At 37.0% G+C, this 21,221-nt stretch overlaps 2 protein-coding genes across 4 annotated transcripts; one reads left to right on the top strand and one right to left on the bottom strand.

Moving 5' to 3' along the window:
* The first annotated feature begins 7,401 nt into the window (after positions 1-7,401).
* On the top strand, positions 7,402-13,396 carry LOC111465437 (dipeptidyl aminopeptidase BI). Its single transcript, XM_023109813.1, has 11 exons — positions 7,402-7,801; positions 7,922-8,100; positions 9,186-9,408; positions 9,528-9,669; positions 9,752-9,952; positions 10,116-10,250; positions 10,393-10,521; positions 10,871-11,286; positions 11,484-11,700; positions 11,897-12,090; positions 13,110-13,396. Exons 1-11 carry the CDS (start codon positions 7,437-7,439, stop codon positions 13,285-13,287), a joined length of 2,379 nt encoding a protein of 792 aa, XP_022965581.1. The 5' UTR covers positions 7,402-7,436; the 3' UTR covers positions 13,288-13,396.
* Positions 13,397-13,802: 406 nt separating this feature from the next.
* LOC111465633 (biotin carboxyl carrier protein of acetyl-CoA carboxylase, chloroplastic-like) lies at positions 13,803-19,392 on the bottom strand. Of its 3 annotated transcripts, none has more exons than XM_023110114.1 (7): positions 19,053-19,391; positions 16,768-16,821; positions 16,558-16,664; positions 16,143-16,485; positions 15,995-16,066; positions 14,137-14,202; positions 13,803-14,049 (listed from the first exon to the last, which is right to left on the bottom strand). In XM_023110114.1, the coding sequence occupies exons 1-7, from the start codon at positions 19,194-19,196 to the stop codon at positions 14,026-14,028; spliced, it is 810 nt and encodes a 269-aa protein (XP_022965882.1). In that variant the 5' UTR covers positions 19,197-19,391; the 3' UTR covers positions 13,803-14,025. The 3 variants fall into 3 exon arrangements, with proteins under 3 accessions (XP_022965882.1, XP_022965881.1, XP_022965883.1); XM_023110113.1 differs by having other exon boundaries at positions 16,558-16,682; positions 19,053-19,390; XM_023110115.1 differs by lacking the exon at positions 16,768-16,821 and having other exon boundaries at positions 19,053-19,392.
* Positions 19,393-21,221: the final 1,829 nt, after the last annotated feature.

Consider the following 21,221-nt stretch of genomic DNA (forward strand, 5'->3'; position numbering starts at 1 on the left):
AAAAAAAAAAAAAAAAAAAAAAAAAAAAAAAAAAAAAAAAAAAAAAAAAAGAGACAGCCACATCCCCCATGTCTTGAAATAATTGAAACTCTTCCCTATGGCATTCATTCTTGAACATAACATTGATTAGAAGGAAACTTTTTGTAATTATTGAGGAAAAGATGAAAAGAAACACAATCCCCTATTAATTTGCTTCTTGAAATTGTAATTAGGAGATGATTTATAAATTTAATCGATGAAAAATTGATGTAACGATGACCTAGAATGACGTAGCAGCAAATGGAACGTTCTCTTGTATTAAGTTTGAAAGAACGTCATTCATATATGTTAACCTAAGCCATTTTGCTAACTTTTCAAGAGGTTGTTCATCTTGGAGACTTGATGTGGTTATGAGTACAACCGGGCGTGGGAGACACTCGGTCGTCCTCTAGATTTTCAAGGACCTCCCGGGTGCACTGGATACCATGTGACGTGCGGTGCTCTTCCAACCTGTTGTACAATATTTAAGATTGACAAGATGGTTAGAGCTTAACGTTAGCTAATTAAGAGGAATATCACAAGTATATAAGTAAGAGACACTATCTCTATTGTCACGAGAGTTATGTTTGAAGTGGACAATATCATGTTATCGTCGAAATTTAATTTATTTTTGTGATATAAATAAGAGATCGGTAGAAGCTCATGTTTATTCTTTTCGACTAGACATATGAGATGTGTTTTTTTTTAATTCCCCTTTCAAATGATATGACAGTTTATATATATATATATATATAACATTAAAAGTGCAAATTATAACATCTTATCCTTCCTGCCTGATTTTGTGCATAAATATTTGAAAAAAAAATCATATTCAATAGTTTCAAATTCAAAATAAACCATGTTTTTTAAATTATTAATTTTTTAAAAAACTTAAATGAAGTAAAGGTGTTTATGGGCTTCGTTAGGTCGGGTCGGGTTAATACATTTATTACACACCACTAAATGAAGCTGCTTACAGGGACGGTTACGTGATACGTCTTTTCATACTTTGTCTTCTCTTTAACCTTGCTATCAACCTAATATAAATAACTCTTATTAAATAATGTACACAGCCAAATCCGACCACAATATAATTGGGTTGAGTGAGTTTGATTGGTTCGAGTCATTTATTCAAAATTTTGTTTTTAATAAAAATAATATATATATATATAAGATTCTCAATCCAAACGGTATGAATTAGGTTGGATTGTGTTAGGAATTACTGGATCTGCACTATGATATTGTCCACTTTAAGCATAATCTCATAGCTTGTTTTAGGTTTCTCGGAAAGGCTTCATCATGTCATTTAGATCATCATCATTGAACAAGGTTACTGTATTACCATCTTCATCTATATATCTGGTATCAAAGTCGTGTCCTAAACTTAGTCATGCCAATAAATTGACAAATTCTCACATGTCGAACAAAGTATTGTAAACCTCGAAGGTATAGTCAAAAAGTGACTAAAATATCGAACAAAGGGTGTACTTTGTTCGAAGACTTCAAAAAAAAAAAAAAAAAGGAGTCGAGATTTAGGGAATTATCATGGGTTTATAATCAAAGAATACTATCTCCATTCGTATGAGGTCATGAGATTTTATGTTCAAAGTAGACAATATCATACTATTGTGGAGATCCGTGATTCATAACAGTTTTTTGAATCACCAGATAATCATTGCAATTAAATTATCTCATAATGTCTCGATTAATTGAAACTTAAAAAACGTTATTTTTAAGCATATGATCCATTTTTAAAATTATTTTTAAATACACAAATATTAATAGTCTTACATGATATGACTACGTGTGGGAACAAACTCTTGCATTTTTTTCATACTGAATTTCTATAAATTTTTATATATTTATTTATGTAAAAAATGCTTTTTTATTTATTTTTATTTTGTGTTATGATTTTGTAGGGCATGTACAATACAAAAGTCCCCAACTTTTTTTATTTTTTTACTTTTGTTATGATTTTGGTGCTTAAAAAAAATGCTAAATTATAAAAATAACTATGTTTTAAAAAAAAATGGAATATTTACCTAGAACGACGTGACAATGATTACAACGTTGGTGTCGATTAACTTTGAAAACCGTCTCGGTTAACTTTGAAAGAAAAACATTCAAAACACTTAACTTCTCGTCTAATTCAGTTTTTTTTTACATTCAGTAAAGATTAAACTTTTAATATTGTTTTAGAAGTATTCTCGAACTTAAAAAAATTCGTTAATACCTTTATAAAAAAAAAAAAAAAAAAATTGCGTTTAACCCCCTTTACCTTTATAAAAAAAATTAAAATTCTTACGGTCAATATATGAAAGAAAATTGTCTGTCGACATCTTATAAAAGTTCATGAGTATTTTTGAAACGTGATACTAATGATACCGGTATTTTTTTTACAAAAAAAAAAGGTTTAAAAATATTAATGAAACCTTTTAAAATGGGAGTGTATTACTATTTTTGAAAATTTAAAATGTTATTTAAGAGTTTTTTTTTTTTTTTTTAAACCTTAATATGAGATAAAGTCTTAAATAAGGTAACAAAAGGATTCAATATGCTAATGCATGTTTTAGGGTTTATAATGTAAAATGCCTAATGCATGTAATATGCTAATGCTAATACATCATACATGCATTTTAGGGTTTAGGGTTTATAATGATGTTACAAAATTATTCTCGTTTCGTTAATATTAATTTTTACGAGGTCTTACGGAACAAATTATTTTTTTATAAGTGTGTGAAAATCCCTCATAATAAACACGTTTTAAAATTGTAAAGTTGACGACGATACGTGATATGAAATCAACCTAATGGAAAACTCTGATACCAAATGATACGAAAATCACTACAACGGAAGTAAGATTCGAATTATTTTGTTGATCGAATATCTCAAGGCAAGAATACTTGATTGAGATTCGAATCACTTCACAAGTAAGATCGATCATGTCTAGCTTGAATGATTCTTATTGGTCAAATATCTTAAGGCAAAAACACTTGTTTGAGATTCAAATCACTCTACAAGCAAGATTGATAGTGTCGAGCTTGAATGATTCTACATGCAACCTAAACTACATAGAACTACAAAGAAACTTAGTCATTGGCTAAATAAAGCACAAATGTTTCTTGTATTATATCTTCCAAGTCTCCTTACAAATACAATATACATGACTTTATATAGCTTCAAAATGAAACTATTAAAGACATTCCCCGAGTTGTAACCTTCATATTTTATGACCATAATTAATTATTATGTAAATGTAACTTAAAGTCTTCGAATATATTAATGAAATACAATAACTCTAAATTATAATCCACTCAAAATATATAACAATAAAACTTCATTCTTCTTCAATATAGCATGAATTGAAATATTTTTTGATAATTTCAACAACATTTTCTTCGCATCTTCGTTGAAGTATATTGTATGATTGATGTCTCTTGGTTCATATTAATACGTAACGGATGAAAACCGATAATATAAACTTACAAAAATAAATGTCATATAAAAATAAATAAATTAATTAAATTAAAATTTTCAACCGTGAAGCAGACACGCACCCCCACCTGGGGACACACAAGCAAAAAAATAAAGGCCGTACAAAGATCCCGCAATCTACGGTCAACTGGATGGGACGTCGGTGGTTGACACGTGCGCTTCTTTGTGGTCCCCACACTCCTCGTGATCCCACGTGGATCCATGTACTCCTTGTCGGCAACCGAGGACGCTGGCTTTACTCTCGTCTCAGCTCGACTCGGCTCGGTCGGCTCTGCCACGTAGGTAGAAAAGGAGCCGTGGATTTGGTTGGCAATGCCAACTCATCAATCGTACGGCTCAACATGTTTCCTTCCGACAAGGCGATGTTTTCCATCTTTGGTCTTTGTATCATTTGCTATTTTTAGGATTTAATTTCCTCGTGATTTGCTACTTTTATAATTTAATTTCCTCTAATTTAAATTAAAAATAAAATAAAACTAAACTTTTCCCAATTACTAATTTTATTTTTTTGCTTTTTAGTCCTTCTATTTTGCAAAAATTGCCATCCTTTCTTGTTTTACTTCTCGATCTTATTTCAATTCATTCTCTGTACTTTCAAATTTGTAACGATTCTGTCCCCATCGTAAAAATTATTGTTCATATTTAATAAAATATCTTACAAATGTATGTAGAAACTCGATATGTTGATTGGAGAGAGAAACGGAAAATTTCTTATAAGGGTGTGAAAATCTCTCCCTAGTAAGCACGTTTTAAAATTGTGAGACTGATGGAAATATGTAATGGATCAAATCGAACAATATCTGCTAACGATAAACTTTAACTGTTACAATATGTTTACAAGAGTTTCAAAGTCTCAATAGTTGAATAATAAACACAAGCATTTAAGTACGTGGATTTATTTGTTATAAACTAAAGTTTATGAACCAAATTATTACCTTCTCGAGAGTTTATGGACTAAAAAATGATTTTACCCCGCGACACTATACTCGTAATTTTTTTAATGTAATATCGTCTTTGTTTAGAATTTTGAAAAGCTAAAATTTAAACAATATTTTTTTAGAAAAATATGAGGTTCAAAATAGACGTTTTAAAAGTACGAACACTAATGAATATAAGTCAAAAGTATAATGATAAAATAAAAAAATATATCCTACTTTGCTGTCTCATTAAATTTTTTGGTTTCTTCATGTCTATACAATTATTGGACTTCGATAATTTTGTGTCTATTTAATTTAAATATAACGAAATTTGTGAGTTGTAGTTTGACTCAACCCGACAGGAGAGAGTGGGTGAAAAGATGAGAACAATGAGCTGCCTAACATTCTCCCAACTTAGTTTTTTTAGGGTTTTTCTAAAAAGTTTCATACCAATGAAGATAGCGTCTCTTGCTAATATATATCAATGATCTTCCGGGACTCGAACAATTCTCAACAAATTGCCTCTTAGAGAAGAGTGAAGAATATTCCTCGCAAACTAACATAGAATTGCTCCAAGTCGAGCATACTCAACTTTGGAACTCCTATGACGAGCCACCGAAAAGGAAGATGTATCGCTCCTTCACTCGGGCATCACACGTCCACCAATTTACACATTGGTTCATTCTCGAACCAGGGAGGAGTTCTGCTTTGATATCATTTGTAACAACCCTACGTATGTCTACCATAAGATTAAATCGTTGCTACATGCATGTCATGGGTAGTTTCAGTAACTCAACCCTATAAGGACTACGGGGTTTAGTCGTTTCTGCTTGAATTTATTGAAAACCCCTGATGACATGTATACTATAACGTTCTAATCTTACGCCAAAAGTAGGATCGTGTTGCCTATTTGCCCTCCTGGTATCTCTCTCATTGTCTACCAGATAAAAGGCAACACGCTCCATCCTTAATTTTGTAGAAAAACATACCTAAGAAATCCAACTTGTTCGTAAATTTGGAGAAGGAAAAAGGGTTTTTTAGGGTTTAGGAAATTATTGGGAGTAGAGTTCTTTGCATAGAAACTCATAATCTTATGTTATATTAATAAGTAAATGTTTTAATCTATACATTGATTTTGTCACATGTACTTATAATAAGTATAGTTAATTATTTCAAATAATGAAAGAGAAATTAATTTATATTATTTTATGCAAAAATAATAGTTTCAATTTCCAATCAATGACAGTCTTCAAGAAATTCATCACTATTTTACTCTAATATTAAACTAATCATCATCCTTCCTTGATGTAAATTTGGTCACCAATGGGCATTTTATCATTAATTAATATTGTTAATTCTCTTGTTTATGGGTTTTCATAGTACAATTAAGTAAGATAATTAGCCCTGCTGCATTGGCTCCAACATAGGCATTGGTTTTGATAAATATATTTTACGTTCTCTCTCATGCTCGGACAACCATATCCTAACTTACTTCATTTTGTATTTTATAACGTTATCGAGATTGTAACAGTCTAAACCCACTGCCAGTAGATATTGTATGCTTTGACCCGTTACGTATCGCCATAAAACACGTCTACTAGGGAGAGGTGTCTGCACCCTTGTAAGGAATGTTTCGTTTCCCTTTCCAACCGGTTTGAGATATCAGAATCCGCCCTCTTTGTGGGTCCAATGTTCTCGCTGGCACACTACCTGGTGTTTAGCTCTGATACCATTTGTAATAGCATTAGTTCATTGCTAGCAAATATTGTTCGCTTTAACCCGTTATGTATCGCGGTCAGACTCACGGTTTTAAAACTCATCTACTAAGGAAAAGTTTCTACAATCTTGTAAAAAATGTCAAATCGATGTGGGATCTCACAATCCACCCCCTCTAGGGGCCTAACGTCCTCATTGGCACACCGTCTAGTGTTTGGCTCTGATGCCATTTGTAACAGCCCAAGCCCACCTCTAGTAGATATTGTTTGCTTTGACTTGTTACGTATCATGTCAACCTCATGGTTTTAAAAAGCATTTACTAGGAAGAGATTTCTATACTTTTATAAGGAATGTTTTATTTCCTTCTCCAACCAGTATGAGATCACATAATCCACCCCCTTGGAAGCTCAACATTTTCGATGACACACCGCCCGATGTTTGGCTATGATATCATTTGTAATAGCCTAAGTCTATCGCCAACAGATATTGTCTGCTTTTGCTTGTTATGTATTACCGTCAGCCTCACGATTTTAAAATGTGTCTACTAAGGAGAGATTTCTACCTTTTTATAATGAATGTTTTGTTCCACTCTCCACCTCCACCGATGTGGGATCTCACAAAGATTGTCCCCACATTTCTTTGCGACATGATCATGTTATTTACTTGTCTTAAACGAAGACAAATATGGATCTTCTCAACCTAGTTCAGAAATTGAGCCCACTCCAAAGCCCATAATGGCCTTTTCAAATGTTGGACTTGTTTTTATTTCTTTATTTTAATATTATTTATGCTATAATAATTATGAAAGATGATAAATAAAAATTTTAATTTTTTTTTTAACCCGACAACTTAACTCAAAAATAGATAGTTGGGTTGTGAAAAATTTTAAGTTCGGTAAAAAAAACAAACTTTCAACCTAACCCAACCCGAACCATACATCACTGTTATTTATTTATTTGTATGACAAGAAATTATAGGAGGTATATGAAAAAATTATATAAGATGGCCAGGCGAGGAGCTACTTGCGAGGACAACCAACCGAGGTAATATGTATATATTATCGGTTTAGTTCAGGTCAACTCGAACATTTGTATACTGAACCTGAAACCCAAATTGAACTCATTTTGTTCGATGGAGTTAATCTAACCCAACCCAAGATGGTTATCTAATCTAATTCAATCTAGGTTGGTCGGAGAGACTCCAAAATTCAAATAAAAAAAAAAATAATGATAATAAACTTAACTCAAACCCCATATAAACCCTCCCTAACATTTATGAGCAACTCCGGCAATGAGCCAATTTCGTGCAGCCCTCCGCCACTGCCGCTCTAATCTTCACGGCGCTCTTCGGCGATGCCTCCACTACAAGGCACCAAAGACACCGCAGCCACCGTCACCACCGGGGCCGCCAAAGCCTCCAAAGAAGCCACAGAGCTTCACTATGCATGACATCACTTGGGAGGATCCGTACAGTTGGATGTCGAGCTTGAACGACAAGGTGGCGATGCGGCATATGGACGTTTACATGGAGCAGGAGGAGAAGTATGTGGAGGCTGTAATGGCTGACACAGAACGACTCCAGAGTAAGCTTCAATCTGAAATGGCTTCTCGCTTGGATTTTGACCTCTCGACTCCTCCACTTCGTTTGGGTCCTTGGTAGGGTTTTTTGGTTATGAACTCTTTGCATTGTTGTTAATGTTTTTCATGCCGATTAGAATCAATCTCTTTGCCTCAATTATTGTTGATCTCTTTGAAGGCGAATGTCAATCGCCGCAGGTTGTATTATAGAAGAGTCGAAGAAGGAAAGCAGTATCAAGTTCTCTGTCGCAGATTAGCGAGCTTACATGAAGAGTTCATTTCTAATAAATCTCCTTCAGCTGGATTTGATTATGTTTCCGGCAAGAAAATTGAGCAGAAGTTGCTTGATTATAATCAAGAAGCTGAGAGATTCGGAGGTATTGTTATCTTTTCCCTGATCCTCCTCTGTCTCCCTTTGGTTAAAAAATTTCTTTTGTGGGATTCAGGATTATCATTGTAAGGTATGTAAAATGAGTTTTAGATGTTTTTGGCCAATTAAAACTAATTATCAGAATATTTTATAATGTGTGGTTAAAAGTGATTTAATGGTCTTGGAACAGTTAGGAATCACGGATCTCCACAATGGTATGATATTGTCCACTTTGAGCATAAGCTCTCATGGTTTTGTTTTGGGTTTCCCCAAAAGACCTCATATAATGGAGATGTATTCTTTACTTATAAGCCCATTATCATTCCCAAAATTAACTAACGTGAGACTCCCTCCCAACAATCCTCCCCTCGAACAAAGTATACCATAGAGCCTCTCTGAGGTCTATGTAGTCCTCGAATAGTCTCCCCTTAATCAAGGCTCGACTTCTTTCTTTGGAGCCCTCGAACAAAGTATACCATAGAGCCTCTCTGAGGTCTATGTAGTCCTCGAATAGTCTCCCCTTAATCAAGACTCGACTCCTTTCTTTGGAGCCCTCGAACAAATTACACCCTTTGTTCGACACATGAGTCACTTTTGGCTACACTTTCGAGGCTAGTAATTTCTTTGTTCGACACTTGAGGATTCTATTGGCATGGCTCTAATACCATGTTATGAACCACGACTCTCTACAATGGTATGATGTTCTCCACTTTGAGCATAAGCTCTCATGGCTTTACTTTGGGTTTTCCCAAAAGGCCTCATACCAATGGAGATGTAATCCTTACTTATAAACCCATGATAATTCCCTAAATTAACCAATTTGGGACTTCCTCCCAACAATCCTCAACAGGAACAAATGCTTCTCTCAAAAGTGTTTGTGGAAGGAGTGGATTCACTTCAAAACAAATCATTTTGAGAGAATTCTATTTCATGCTGCTGCGTGATGAACTTTGTTTTGCCTCATAACATGAAATGAAGCAATCATCTGCAAGAGGAAGAGCTTGGTTTCTGATTATAGTTTCCGCATGCCATTACTTTTCCCCCTTTATATTTGAAGCATGTTGAATCTCGCCCTCTTAATAATTATTGTAGGTTATGCCTATGAGGAGCTATCAGAAGTATCTCCTGATCATCGCTTTCTTGCATACACTATGTATGACAAGGACAATGACTACTTCAGATTGTCTGTAAAGAATTTGAGTTCTGGTTCTTTATGTAGTAAGCCTCAAGTGGATCGAGTTTCTAATTTGGCATGGGCCAAAGGCGGCCAAGCATTGTTCTATGTCGTTACTGATCAAAATAAAAGACCATGTAGGTTGGTAATGCACAGTTACTCCTTATCAGTGTATTCTTCAGTTTTTTTTTCCCATATTGACTATGGTTGTGAAAATGAGATGGAATATGCTTGTTTTTTTTTTCTTTTTTCTCGTTTAGATTATATTGTAGCATGATTGGATCAACTGATGAAGATACTTTGCTTCTGGAAGAACCAGATGATGATGTTCATGTTTATATTAGACACACAAAAGACTTTAATTTTGTTACTGTTAATCGATTCACTCCTACATCTTCCAAGGTATGTATGACATCTTAAGAACTTCGTAGTTGGTACTAATGTCAGTTGCAATTATATATTTATTGTGAACCCTACATTTTAGGTCTTTCTGATTGATGCTTCCGATCCATTATCTCGTATGGAGTTAATTTGGGAGTGTGAAGGATTAGCTCATTGCATAATGGAACATCATCTAGGAGTGCTTTACTTGTTTACGGATGCTAATAAAGGTCACGAAGCAGTAGATTCTCATTATCTTCTTCGTAGCCCACTTAGTGTAGAATCTACTTCAAGAACATGGGAGGTTGGTTTTGTGCATTGGGACTTGTTGTCCTTTTTTATCCCCTTTTACTCTGAATGATCCAAAAACTTCAACATTTTCATGAAAATGGTTGTTCTTTTCTCCATCTTGATGATTCGTAGTCCAGAATTTCTTCTTAAGCAACCAATTTTCTAATGTGGTGCAGAATGTATTTGTTGATGACCCAAACTTGGTGATTTTGGATGTCGATTTCAGTCACACGCATTTGGTTCTTATTCTTAGGGAAGGACAGAAACTTAGACTCTGTGCTGTTCGGCTACCCTTGCCTGTTGGTGGAAAGGTCTAATTTCTGGAATTTTAGGACTTACTATCTATGCCTCTGGTTGCATATAATGTGCAGCAACACTAGCAGTTACCATATAATTAAGCAGGCCTTTGACTACCATTATTTATTACTTCATCTGTCATTTTTTATGTGCCAGGGATCGATCAATCTCAAAGAGCTTGAACCACATTTTCTGCCTCTTCCTAAGCACGTATCGCAGATTTCTTCAGGACCAAATTACGACTTTTATTCATCAACAATGCGATTTACCATTTCATCACCTGTGGTATGTGAATTTCAATTGTTCGTATATTCTTAAGATTGTTTTAACGCACGTGGTTGCTCATAACTGTATAGTGGCTGAGGCACCAAACTTTATGAAAATGAATTGTAGATTGCTTAATGGTAAAAGTTATGTCGATTATCATATCTTATGGAGTGTTGATGGGCAGTTTGATTCGTCTTTATTGTTAAAACTAGAACTGCTGGTTGCTAGAATCAGTAATATGAACTAGAATGATATCTATCCTTTGGAATGTAATGATTATAAGAACTTAACCTACTTAGACTTCAGGACAAATGTAATAATGTCTGACCGTTTGCTGCCCATTAATTGTTATTTAACTTTCAAACAGATGCCTGATGCTGTGGTTGATTATAACCTATCAGATGGAAAGTGGAATATCATTCAACAGCAAAGCATTCTTCATGAACGAACACGAATTCTTTATGGAACGACTTCCTCTGCAGCAGCATCAGCAAAAATATCTAATGAGTCGGAGATTTCTACGGGTGAAGCCAACTTCGATGATGATCAGATGTGGAACACCCTCTCTGAATTTTATGCTTGTGAACGCTTCAACGTCTCATCACATGATGGAGTTTTGATTCCTTTAACGGTCGTATACTCTTACAAGAGTAAAAGAGAAAATGAAAACCCTGGATTACTTCATGTACATGGAGCTTATGGTGAGCCACTTGACAAACGGTGGCGCAGCGAGTTGAAAAGCCTTCTTGATCGTGGCTGGGTCATTGCATATGCTGATGTTAGGTTCGTAAGCATTTATACTTCCTTGAATTCTGAATGACTTCATGGCTTGAACCTTTTATTGATTTAGCTATGATAAACAGCTTACTTTGGAAATGGTTTTAATTCATCTTATGAAAGTTAAACTTATTTCAGATTCCATCAAAAGTTCTATATCTCGAATTTGGCATCTCATTCCCTGTTGTTTTGTTTGCTTCCAGAGGTGGAGGTGGTGGGGGTAAGAAGTGGCATCATGATGGTAGGCGTACAAAGAAGTTTAATTCAGTTCAAGATTATATTTCGTGTGCTAAATTCCTTGTTGAAAGAAAGATTGTACATGAGGAGAAGCTTGCTGGTTGGGGCTATAGTGCTGGAGGATTTATGGTTGCTTCTGCTATCAATCAATGCCCAGAATTGTTTCGATCTGCTATTTTGAAAGTATGCTTCTATCTTCTGCATTATTTCTCTTGCATTTTATATGTTTGTTCTAAAGTTGGATGGAAAGATTCCTTTTAATAAGATTTTGTTCTTCTACTATAATCAGTTTGTTTTAAAAGAACTTTTCTTCAAAAGGGTGTGGGTAATTTTAGTTTTGGTCCATTTTATTTTTACTAGATCTTTCATTTTGTACCAGGTTCCATTTCTAGATCCAGTAAACACACTCCTTCATCCGATTATACCACTAACACCAGCTGACTATGAAGAATTTGGATACCCTGAGGAGGATATAGATGATTTTCATGCAGTTTGCAGATACTCTCCGTATGATAACATACAGAAGGATGTTGCCTACCCAGCTGTTTTGATAACCTCGTCCTTTAATACCCGGTAATTTTCTTTTCATATGCTAGCCGAAACATTCTTTATAAGGGTGTGAAAACCTTTCCTTAGTAGATACATTTTAAAACCTTGAGAGGAAGGCTGGAAGGGAAAGCCTAAAGAGGACAATATCTATTAGCGGTGGGCTTGGGCCATTAAAAATGGTATAAGAGCTAGACACCAGGTGATGTGCTAGCAAGGAGGCTGAGTCCCAAAGGGGGTGGACACGAGGCGATGTATCAGCAAAGAGGCAGCCTTGAAGGAGGGTGGACATGAGACGGTGTGCCAACGATGAAGCTGAGCCCCAAAGGGGGTGGACATGAGACAGTGTGCCAGTAAGGACGTTGTGTCTCAATTGGGGGTGGATTGTGGGGTCCCATATCAATTGGAGAAGGAAATGAGTGCTAGTGAGGAAGTTGGGTCCCGAAAGGGGGAAAATTGTGAGATCCCATATCGGTTGGGGAGGAGGAGAACAAAACATTCTTTATAAAGGTGTGGAAACCTCTCCCTAGTATACACGCTTTAAAACCTTGAGGAGAAGCCCGAAAGAGAAAGCCCAAAGAGAACAATATCTGTTAGCGGTGGGCTTAAGTTGTTACCTACTATATCGAGTAAAATGTCAGGATTGGACACTGACATTACTCGAACATGCTCTGAACACGTTATTCGGAGTATCCAATTATTTTTAGTTATTACTTCATTAAAATCTCTAGCAAGTAGGGACACACTTGGAAGAAAATTCATTGTTGAATAAATCTATAACGCATCCTTGTCCATGTTTCTTCCTCTAAAAAGAAGAATGGTTTGCAAATCATTGTTCAAAACACTGCATTTGTTTGAATTATCTGTGTTAGAATTCATCTCACTCTCACATTTCATAAAAGGCCTCGAGGCCTCGTACCAATGGAGGGAGATGTATTCCTTATAAACTCATGATCAACTCATTGTTTCATACATTCATCAAGTAGCATTGTTCACCTCCAGTCATTCTATGATGTTCAATCCACTTATCTCTCTGTCTTGTGCAGATTTGGGGTATGGGAAGCTGCAAAATGGATTGCTCGAGTGCGGGATTACAGTATTTATGATCCAAAACGTCCAGTAATTCTCAATATAACAACAGACATAGTGGAGGAAAACAGGTATTTGCACTGTAAAGAATCAGCTTTAGAGACTGCATTTCTTTTGAAGTTTATAGGATCGTAGGCTTCATTGTTTAAGAACTAAGTTCACATAATGAACATCACCTCCCATTGTGATATAAATCAAATCAAACACAATGGAAATGAGATTTCTTGGACACTATTTACTTGGAGATCGTAAGGCCATTGTTTTTTACATTGGTCATATCGCTCACAAATACGACCAATGGCCAATAATTACAAATGCGTTAATCTAGAAACTGATATCAATCCACATATGGATTTAGCTCTCATTATTCCATATAAGTCGGAAATTGCTATTTTCTTCTTGGGTTTGACACCATTTTATCCAACTTTGTTCGTTATTTGAAAAAGTCATGATTTACATAGAGTTGATAATCGAGGCGTTGATTCCCATTGCAAATGTGATGAACACAATCAATTGTAATGAAACGAGACCAAATTCTAATATTTTCGTTACGATTCGAAGAAAGCAACATATGGTTCTTGGATATGCATAAAGCAGCTTCAACTTAGGAAGAAATCCTTATTTCATCAACGCAAAGAAGGTACCAAATAAGCAAAGGGTTAAATATATATATATATATATCTGATTTCACAACCAAAGTTAAACTGGAAAAGGAATTGTCATTTATGAACACAATCTCTCTCTGATTACACTCAATTAAAGAAGAAAAGAAGACATTACCATAACTAATCCACAACCTGAACTTGCTTGGAAACTCAATTTGCCTCCCAAACTCAGCTTAACTCGACTTGTGTTAAACGAAACAAGATTCATCTAAGGTTGAATGCGAAACAAAGGCTGCAAAGAAACCACAACAAAATACAACACCATAAGGAAACAGTTTATCCATCCATTACAATAACTTTAATGGTTAGAACTACTTACCGTGTCGACACTAACGGGCTTCCCATCCTCTGCAATAACCTCGACTATGGTCCCTGATTGATCGGCCTGAAAAATTAGAAGTTTTTAAGAGAAGACATTAGTCGTCCCTACAGAGACATCCCATAAAATTGGAAGAGCAGACATTAGCCAGTTTGACTGAAACAAATGATCTGGGTAGCTGCCACCAGACGACATTATGCATGGAGATTTACCTCTATATGACTTAAACTCAACATGTCTGTCATAGGATATTTAGGCAGTACTATAGGGGATTTACTACTGATTCACATATATCCTCAGGGGTAAATAGTCCTAATGGAAAGAGTAAGAAACAAACTATAGTGGGTAAGATCTGAATTTGTTCACCATATATTGTTTGTACAAATGTTAACTCATAATTAATGGAATCGTGAGACCTCACATCGGTTGGAAAAGGGAACGAGGCATTCTTTATGAGGGTATGAAAACATCTCCCTAGCAAATACATTTTAAAAACCTTGGGAGAAGCCGAAAAAGGAAAGCCCAAAGAGGATAATATCAGCTAGCAGCTAACGGTAGGCTTGGGGTGTTACAAATGGTATCAAGATCAGATATCGGATGGTGTGCCAGCGAAAATGTTGAGCCTCGAAGAGGGATGGATTGTGAGATCCCACCTCGATTGGAGAAGGGAACGAAACATTTTTTATAAGAGTGTGGAAACCTCTCTCTAGCAGACGCATTTTAAAAACCTTGAGAGAAAGCCCGAAAAGGAAAGCCCAAAGAGGATAATATCTGCTAGCAGTGGGCTTGGGGTGTTACAAATGGTATTAGAGTCAGATATCGGACGGTGTGCCAGCAAGGACGCTGGGCATCGAAGGGGGGTGGATTGTGAGATCCCACCTCGGTTGAAGAGGGGAATAAAACATTCTTTATAAGGGATAAGGGTGTGAAACCTCTCTCTAGTAGACGCGTTTTAAAAAAATTGAGGGGAAACCCGAAAGGGAAAGCTCAAAGAGGACACTATTTGCTAGCGGTGGGTTTGGAGTGTTACAAATGGTATCAGAGTCAAATATCAAGCGGGGTGCCAGCGAGGATGTTAGGCCTCGAAGGGGGTGGATTGTGAGATCTCACCTCGATTGGAGAGGGGAACGAAACATTCTTTATAAGGGTGTAGAGACCTCTCCCTAGCAAACGCATTTTAAAAACCTTGAGGGGAAACTTGAAAGGGAAAGCCCAAAGAGGACACTATCTGCTAGTAGTGGGCTTGGAGTGTTACAAATGGTATCAGAGTAAGATATCGGGCGGTGCGCTAGCGAGGACGCTGGGACTTGAAGGGGGGTAGATTGTGAGATGCCACATTGGTTGAAGAGGAGAACAAAATCTTCTTTATAAAGGTGTGAAAGCCTCTCCCTAGCAGACGCGTTTTAAAAACCTTGAAACGCCTGAAAGAGAAAGCCCAAAGAGAACAATATCGACTAGCGGTGGGCTTGGGGTGTTGCAGTAATTATTGCTCCATCTTTCCCAAGATCTAGTCGCATCCATTTTCTTTGAAACATAACAAGACAGGTGATTCTTTACTACATAGGAGAATCAGAGGTTTGTTTCACCCACAATCAGGCTATTATAAACAGTAAAATTTTCAGTTTATGTGAATCCAATACTGTTTCGAACATACACCCACATCAGTAGACAATACTATGGAAAGTAAGGAATATACTGTTAGCAAATCAAACGAAGAACATGATATCAAACTAAAGGGAAGACAAGGAGATAGCAAGCAGTCTGGTTGAACATTAATCAATGCTCCATAAGGATGATAAAATTCAACATAACGTTTCACATTCACAAGATCTAAACGTATAAAGAGAGAAAATCTTACTTCAATTTCGTTCATTAATTTCATAGCCTCAATGATGCATAAGATTTGTCCCTTCTGTACTTTATCTCCAACCTATAAGAAGAACTCCTCAAAAAAAGCTCCAACAAAAGATTTTCGAAATACCATTTACTATACTAAAGAAACTCACCTTAACAAATGGCGGTTCTCCAGGCCCGGGACTACGGTAGAACATGCCCGCCATAGGGCATTTGAGAGGTGGAAGAGATGAACTGGTTGACTTGGCAGCAGGAGGTGAAGATGGTGAGCTTGAAACTGGAGAAGCAGGTGCTGGTAGTGCAGCAGGACCAGGCACAGGGGCAGGAGCTGGTGGTGCTACCGAGGGCAAGGGCGGGGGTGGGAGCGGGGCCGCATACATCATAGGAACAGCAGCAGGAGGTGGTGCTTGAGGTAAGGCCTCTTTTTTACGTATTGTCACTTCACAGTCGAGCTGTTTCAATTGTAACTCGACAATATCTCTTGAATCAACAAGCCTGCAAGTAGGGAGAAACATGTTAAACCACAGCCATATGTAGAGGAAAAGTTCAGTGATTGAGCTAGCTAACTTGATAAGGCTTGAAACTTGAGTTATGAACTCAGAGATTGATTCTTCCGTTGCCAAAGGTTTAGAAGATTCATCACTCAATGATTTAGCACTTCCATCCATAGTATCCTTCAATGAAATGGATGACTTGAAGAACAGCATGTTAGGAAGGAGTCAATACTTGAACAAAGAAAATCCTTTTGTAATAAAGCTTTCATATAAGCATACATACCTCATTTAATTGTGCTTGTATGAGAGTTGAATGCTTACGAACAGGCTGCACGCCCTGCGACGTAACGCTTATATAACATGCGTAATCACAACAAAGAGTTATCGGTATGACATCGAAAAGGGTTCTAGCTGAGGTGGTATAGTTCTATAAAAACATAAAAATTACCACCGTACTTGAACAAGATTTATTCTATAAGTTGTACAATTGCGTCTTGAGTTTTCAATTAGTCTGGCTCTAATACCATCTATAATAGGCTAAGCTCACTACTAGCAGATATTGTCCGCTTTGGCTCGTTACATATCGTCGTCAGTCTCACAGTTTTAAAACGCATTTGCTAGGGAGAAGTTTTCACACCCTTTAGAAAGAATGTTTTGTTCCCCTCTCCAACCGATGTGGGATCTCACAATCCACCCCCTTTTGGGGCCCAGCATCCTCGCTAACATAGCACCCGGTGTCTGGCTCTAATATCATTCGTAACATCCCTAAGTTCATTGCTAACAGATATTGTCCTTTTTGGGCTTTTCCTTTCGGGCTTCCCCTCAAGGTTTTTAAAATGTGTCTGCTAGGGAGAGGTTTCCACACCCTTGTAAAAAAATGCTTCGTTCTCCTCTCCAACCAATGTGGGATCTCACAATCCACCCTCCCTTCGGGGTCCAGCGACCTCGCTGGCACACCACCCGTTGTCTGGCTCTGATACCATTTGTAACACCCCAAGCCCACCACAAGCCGATATTGTCCTTTTGGGATTTCCCTTTCGAATTTCCCCTCAAGGTTTTTAAAACGCATCTGTAGGGAGAGGTTTTCACACCCTTATAAAAAATGCTTTGTTCCCCTCTCTAACTGATCTGGGATCTCACAATCCACCCTCCTTTAGGGCCTAGCATCCTCGCTGGTGCACCACCCGGTGATTGTCTCTAGTACCATTTGTAATAGTCCAAGTCCACTGCTAGTAGATATTATCCGCTTTGGTCAATTATGTATCGCCGTCAGCCACACGATTTTGAAACGCGTCTGCTAGAGAGAGTTTTCCACATCCTTATAAGGAATGATGCTTTGTTCCCCTCTCTAACGAATGTGGAATCTCACAATCCACCCCCCGAGCGTTCTTGCTGGCACAATGCCCGGTGTCTAACTCTAATACCATTTGTAACAATCTAAGCTCACCGTTAGCAGATATTGTTCGCTTTGGTCTGTTACAAATCGCCGTCAGCCTCACTGTTTTAAAACAATTCTACTAGGGAGAGGTTTCCACACCCTTGTAAGGAATGCTTCGTTCCCCTCTCCAACTATTGTGGAATCTCACAATCCACCCTTGAGCGTCCTCGTTGGCATAGCGCCCGATGTCTGGCTCTAATACTATTTGTAACAACCTAAGCTTACCGCTAGCAGATACTGTCTGCTTTGGCCCGTTACGTATCGCCGTTGGCCTCACGGTTTTAAAACGCGTCTGCTAGGGAGAGTTTCCACACCCTTTATAAAGAATACTCTGTTCCCCTCTCCAACCGATATGGGATCTCACAATTCACCCCCCTTCGAGACCCAGCATCCGCGCTGGCACACCGCCCGATGTTTGTCTCTAGTATCATTTGTAACAAACCAAGCCCACCGCTAGCAGATATTATCCGCTTTGGCCCATTACGCACCGCCGTCAGTCTCACGATTTTAAAACGAGTCTCCTAAGGAGAGGTTTCCACACCCTTATAAGAAATGCTTCGTTCCCCTCTCCCCTCTCCGACCAATGTGGAATCTCACAACCTAAAAGACCACGACAGGGAGATTTGAACGCGTATAGACCATAGATAGACATAAATAAACTTTACTAAACTGTGGAAATTCAGGGAAAGAAAGTACAAAATACGGAGAACTACTTACTAACTTATCACTGATTATAGTCTTTTTAATGGCTACTCAAAAGGTCCCACTTTCCCTTTCCATCCTTAAGTATATCCACACCTTTAAAGCTTTGGGAGCTTCTGAACGTATCCTTGCTTCTGTTCTCAAACTACAAAGCATTGGAGAAGTTGTAGGAGTTGGTTTTGTACACATTTCCAGTAATTTTACCCCTCAACTATATGCATTTAATCTACGATTCTCTTTCATTCTTTTAAATCCCTTTCCAAACGAATCCTCCAAGAACAGTCTTCCAGTCACAAAACCAATTAGCAGCAAGTACACATTAACCCACCAACGAATTCAAAAGAAACCCACAAATTCACAGACCAGGACAGTCATAAATCGAAACCCAACACAAAAAACGACCAGAATTGGCAGAAATTAGCACATACCCTGGTGAAGATTCTGAGTTTGGGGGTGTGGGGGAGCCGAAAAGACAGGGCGCAATGAGAGCTCTTGTGGTTGATACAGCAGCGAGCAAGAGATGGGCAGGTGGGCTTTGCGACTGCTGAAGCTGAAGTGACCGAGGAAGCCATTGTGGTTCAAGAGAGAGCGCTTAGGAGGGTCCGTCAATGGGGGAATGAAGGAAATAGGAGGGAGTTGCAGGGGGCGGGTGGAAGAGGGTGGGAGAAGGTCGATGAAACCAATGAGACGGGCGAGTGGAAGATGAGATTAAGTCGCTCTCTCACTCGCCCTTTGCTGCCACTCACCCGAACCAACCGGCTCCTCTTCTTAGCTACCTACGAAAACAATACATCTAGTTCTTCTTTTTCTTTAATTTTTAAAAAATGCATCTATCGTTATAAAAGTTATAATATTACTCTTCGACCCAAAAATGTAGAGGTTACGTCGGAGCTAATAAAAAATTTTGTTCTTTAGAATTTCGTCGTTTAATGATAAGCGAAGACGTTGGTTCTCTAAAGAGAGTGGATTTTTGAGATCCCAAGTAGGAGTTGGAGACGAGAATAAAATATTTCTTATAAAAGTATAGAAGCTTCTATCCAATAGATGTGTTTTAATATCGTGAGACTAACACATATATGTAACGAGCCAAAGCAGATAATATCTTCTAGTAGTGGGCTTGGGCTGTTACAAATGGTAACAGAGCCCGACATCGAACGATGTACCCACGAGGATGCCTACATTGGTTGGAGAGAGGGACAAAACATTCTTTATAAGAGGGCGATGTGCCAACAATGTCGCCCCATATCGATTGGAGAGAAGGACGAATTATTTCTTATAAGGGTATGGAAACTTCTCCTTAGTAGATGTATTTTAAAAACGTGTGGCTAGACGATGATACGTAACAGGTCAAAACAGACAATATTTTCTGGTGGTAGACTTGAGATGGTACACAAACACACATGTTCTCATACTCTAACTCGAGCTTGTTGATACGTAACACGACTTCCATGACATATTAACGATATGTAACATTTAGTTACCCGTTTTTGTTACATGATTGTAGGAGCCTTTGGAGAATTTACCGAGTGATTCCCCTACCATCGGTGAAACTATGGAGGATATGGCCAACCCCAAGAACCAAACCCTAGCAATTCAAGTGAAACTCATATCATAGAGGAACAGAGAGCTCGGATGGAAGGCATTAGAAAGAGCTGAAGCCAAGGCCCGCTCGTTGCCAAATGCCTGATTCATGTGCTTGCTTTGCGTCCATGACATTCAAAGTGATGGCTAGTAAAGGAGTACACAGGTTGAGTTAGGTTGGAAAAATATTTTGAATCAACTTAAATTAAATTTTGTGTTAGTTAGGTTGGTGTCTCCAGCAGTCCAAATAGAACTCACAATTCAACTCAACTCTTTATTTTTGGGTATGGTTGAGTTGAACCTGAATTTCGAGTTAGCTAGGTTAGTGAATCGAGCAACCCAAATAAAATTCACAACCCAACCCAACTCTTTATTTTTGAGTTAAGTTATAAACTCTATTCGAAGGGTTCTTTTACTATATAATTATTTTAAATCAATCATATTTATCTATCATACACAAGTCACAATGCATCATTAACATCGGTTACAAACGTCAAGTATTCTTAATCTTTACAATAATTTTAAAAGTAGGGATCGATTGGGTCACAGTCCTATTTTTGGGTTGATCGAGTAAATGTCAACCCACGAACCAACTTAAATTTTTCGATTTTTCTACAAATTCAACCCGACTCAATTCGAAAAAAAACTTATTCTTAATTCTAGAAAATTAGTCAATCAATCCTTAAAAAACCTACCACAATTATTCTATTTGTTAATAATAATAATAATAATAATAAAAACATGACATGAGGTCCACATCTATAATGGTTGCCACATTTTGCATTAATTAATATATATATATATATATATAATTTAAAAATATAACTAAAAAAGTAAAGTAATTAAATTGTAGGTCTTTTGTTTATTCCCAATTTTAATTATTAATTTAATAAATCTTTTTCATCATTAATATATATATATATATATATTGTAAATATTAGTTTTTTGTTTTTTGTTTTATCATCCCAAAATATACATTTTTTATAAAATAATATCATAAAATAAAATAATATTTT

The sequence above is a fragment of the Cucurbita maxima genome, unplaced genomic scaffold (genome assembly GCF_002738345.1).
Source record: "Cucurbita maxima cultivar Rimu unplaced genomic scaffold, Cmax_1.0 Cma_Scf00029, whole genome shotgun sequence".
In the NCBI taxonomy this organism is placed as follows: domain Eukaryota; kingdom Viridiplantae; phylum Streptophyta; class Magnoliopsida; order Cucurbitales; family Cucurbitaceae; genus Cucurbita; species Cucurbita maxima.

Excerpts from the sequence above, each read along its gene's own strand:
- LOC111465437 (XM_023109813.1), top strand. The coding sequence starts at position 7,437 with ATGAGCCAATTTCGTGCAGCCCTCCGCCACTGCCGCTCTAATCTTCAC. Across the intron at positions 9,409-9,527 it reads CAAAATAAAAGACCATGTAG|ATTATATTGTAGCATGATTG; the intron begins GTTGGTAATGCA and ends TTTCTCGTTTAG. Across the intron at positions 9,953-10,115 it reads CTACTTCAAGAACATGGGAG|AATGTATTTGTTGATGACCC; the intron begins GTTGGTTTTGTG and ends AATGTGGTGCAG.
- LOC111465633 (XM_023110113.1), bottom strand. The coding sequence starts at position 19,196 with ATGGCTTCCTCGGTCACTTCAGCTTCAGCAGTCGCAAAGCCCACCTGC. Across the intron at positions 16,486-16,557 it reads CAAGTTTCAAGCCTTATCAA|GCTTGTTGATTCAAGAGATA; the intron begins GTTAGCTAGCTC and ends CCCTACTTGCAG. Across the intron at positions 14,203-15,994 it reads AATTAATGAACGAAATTGAA|GCCGATCAATCAGGGACCAT; the intron begins GTAAGATTTTCT and ends CTAATTTTTCAG.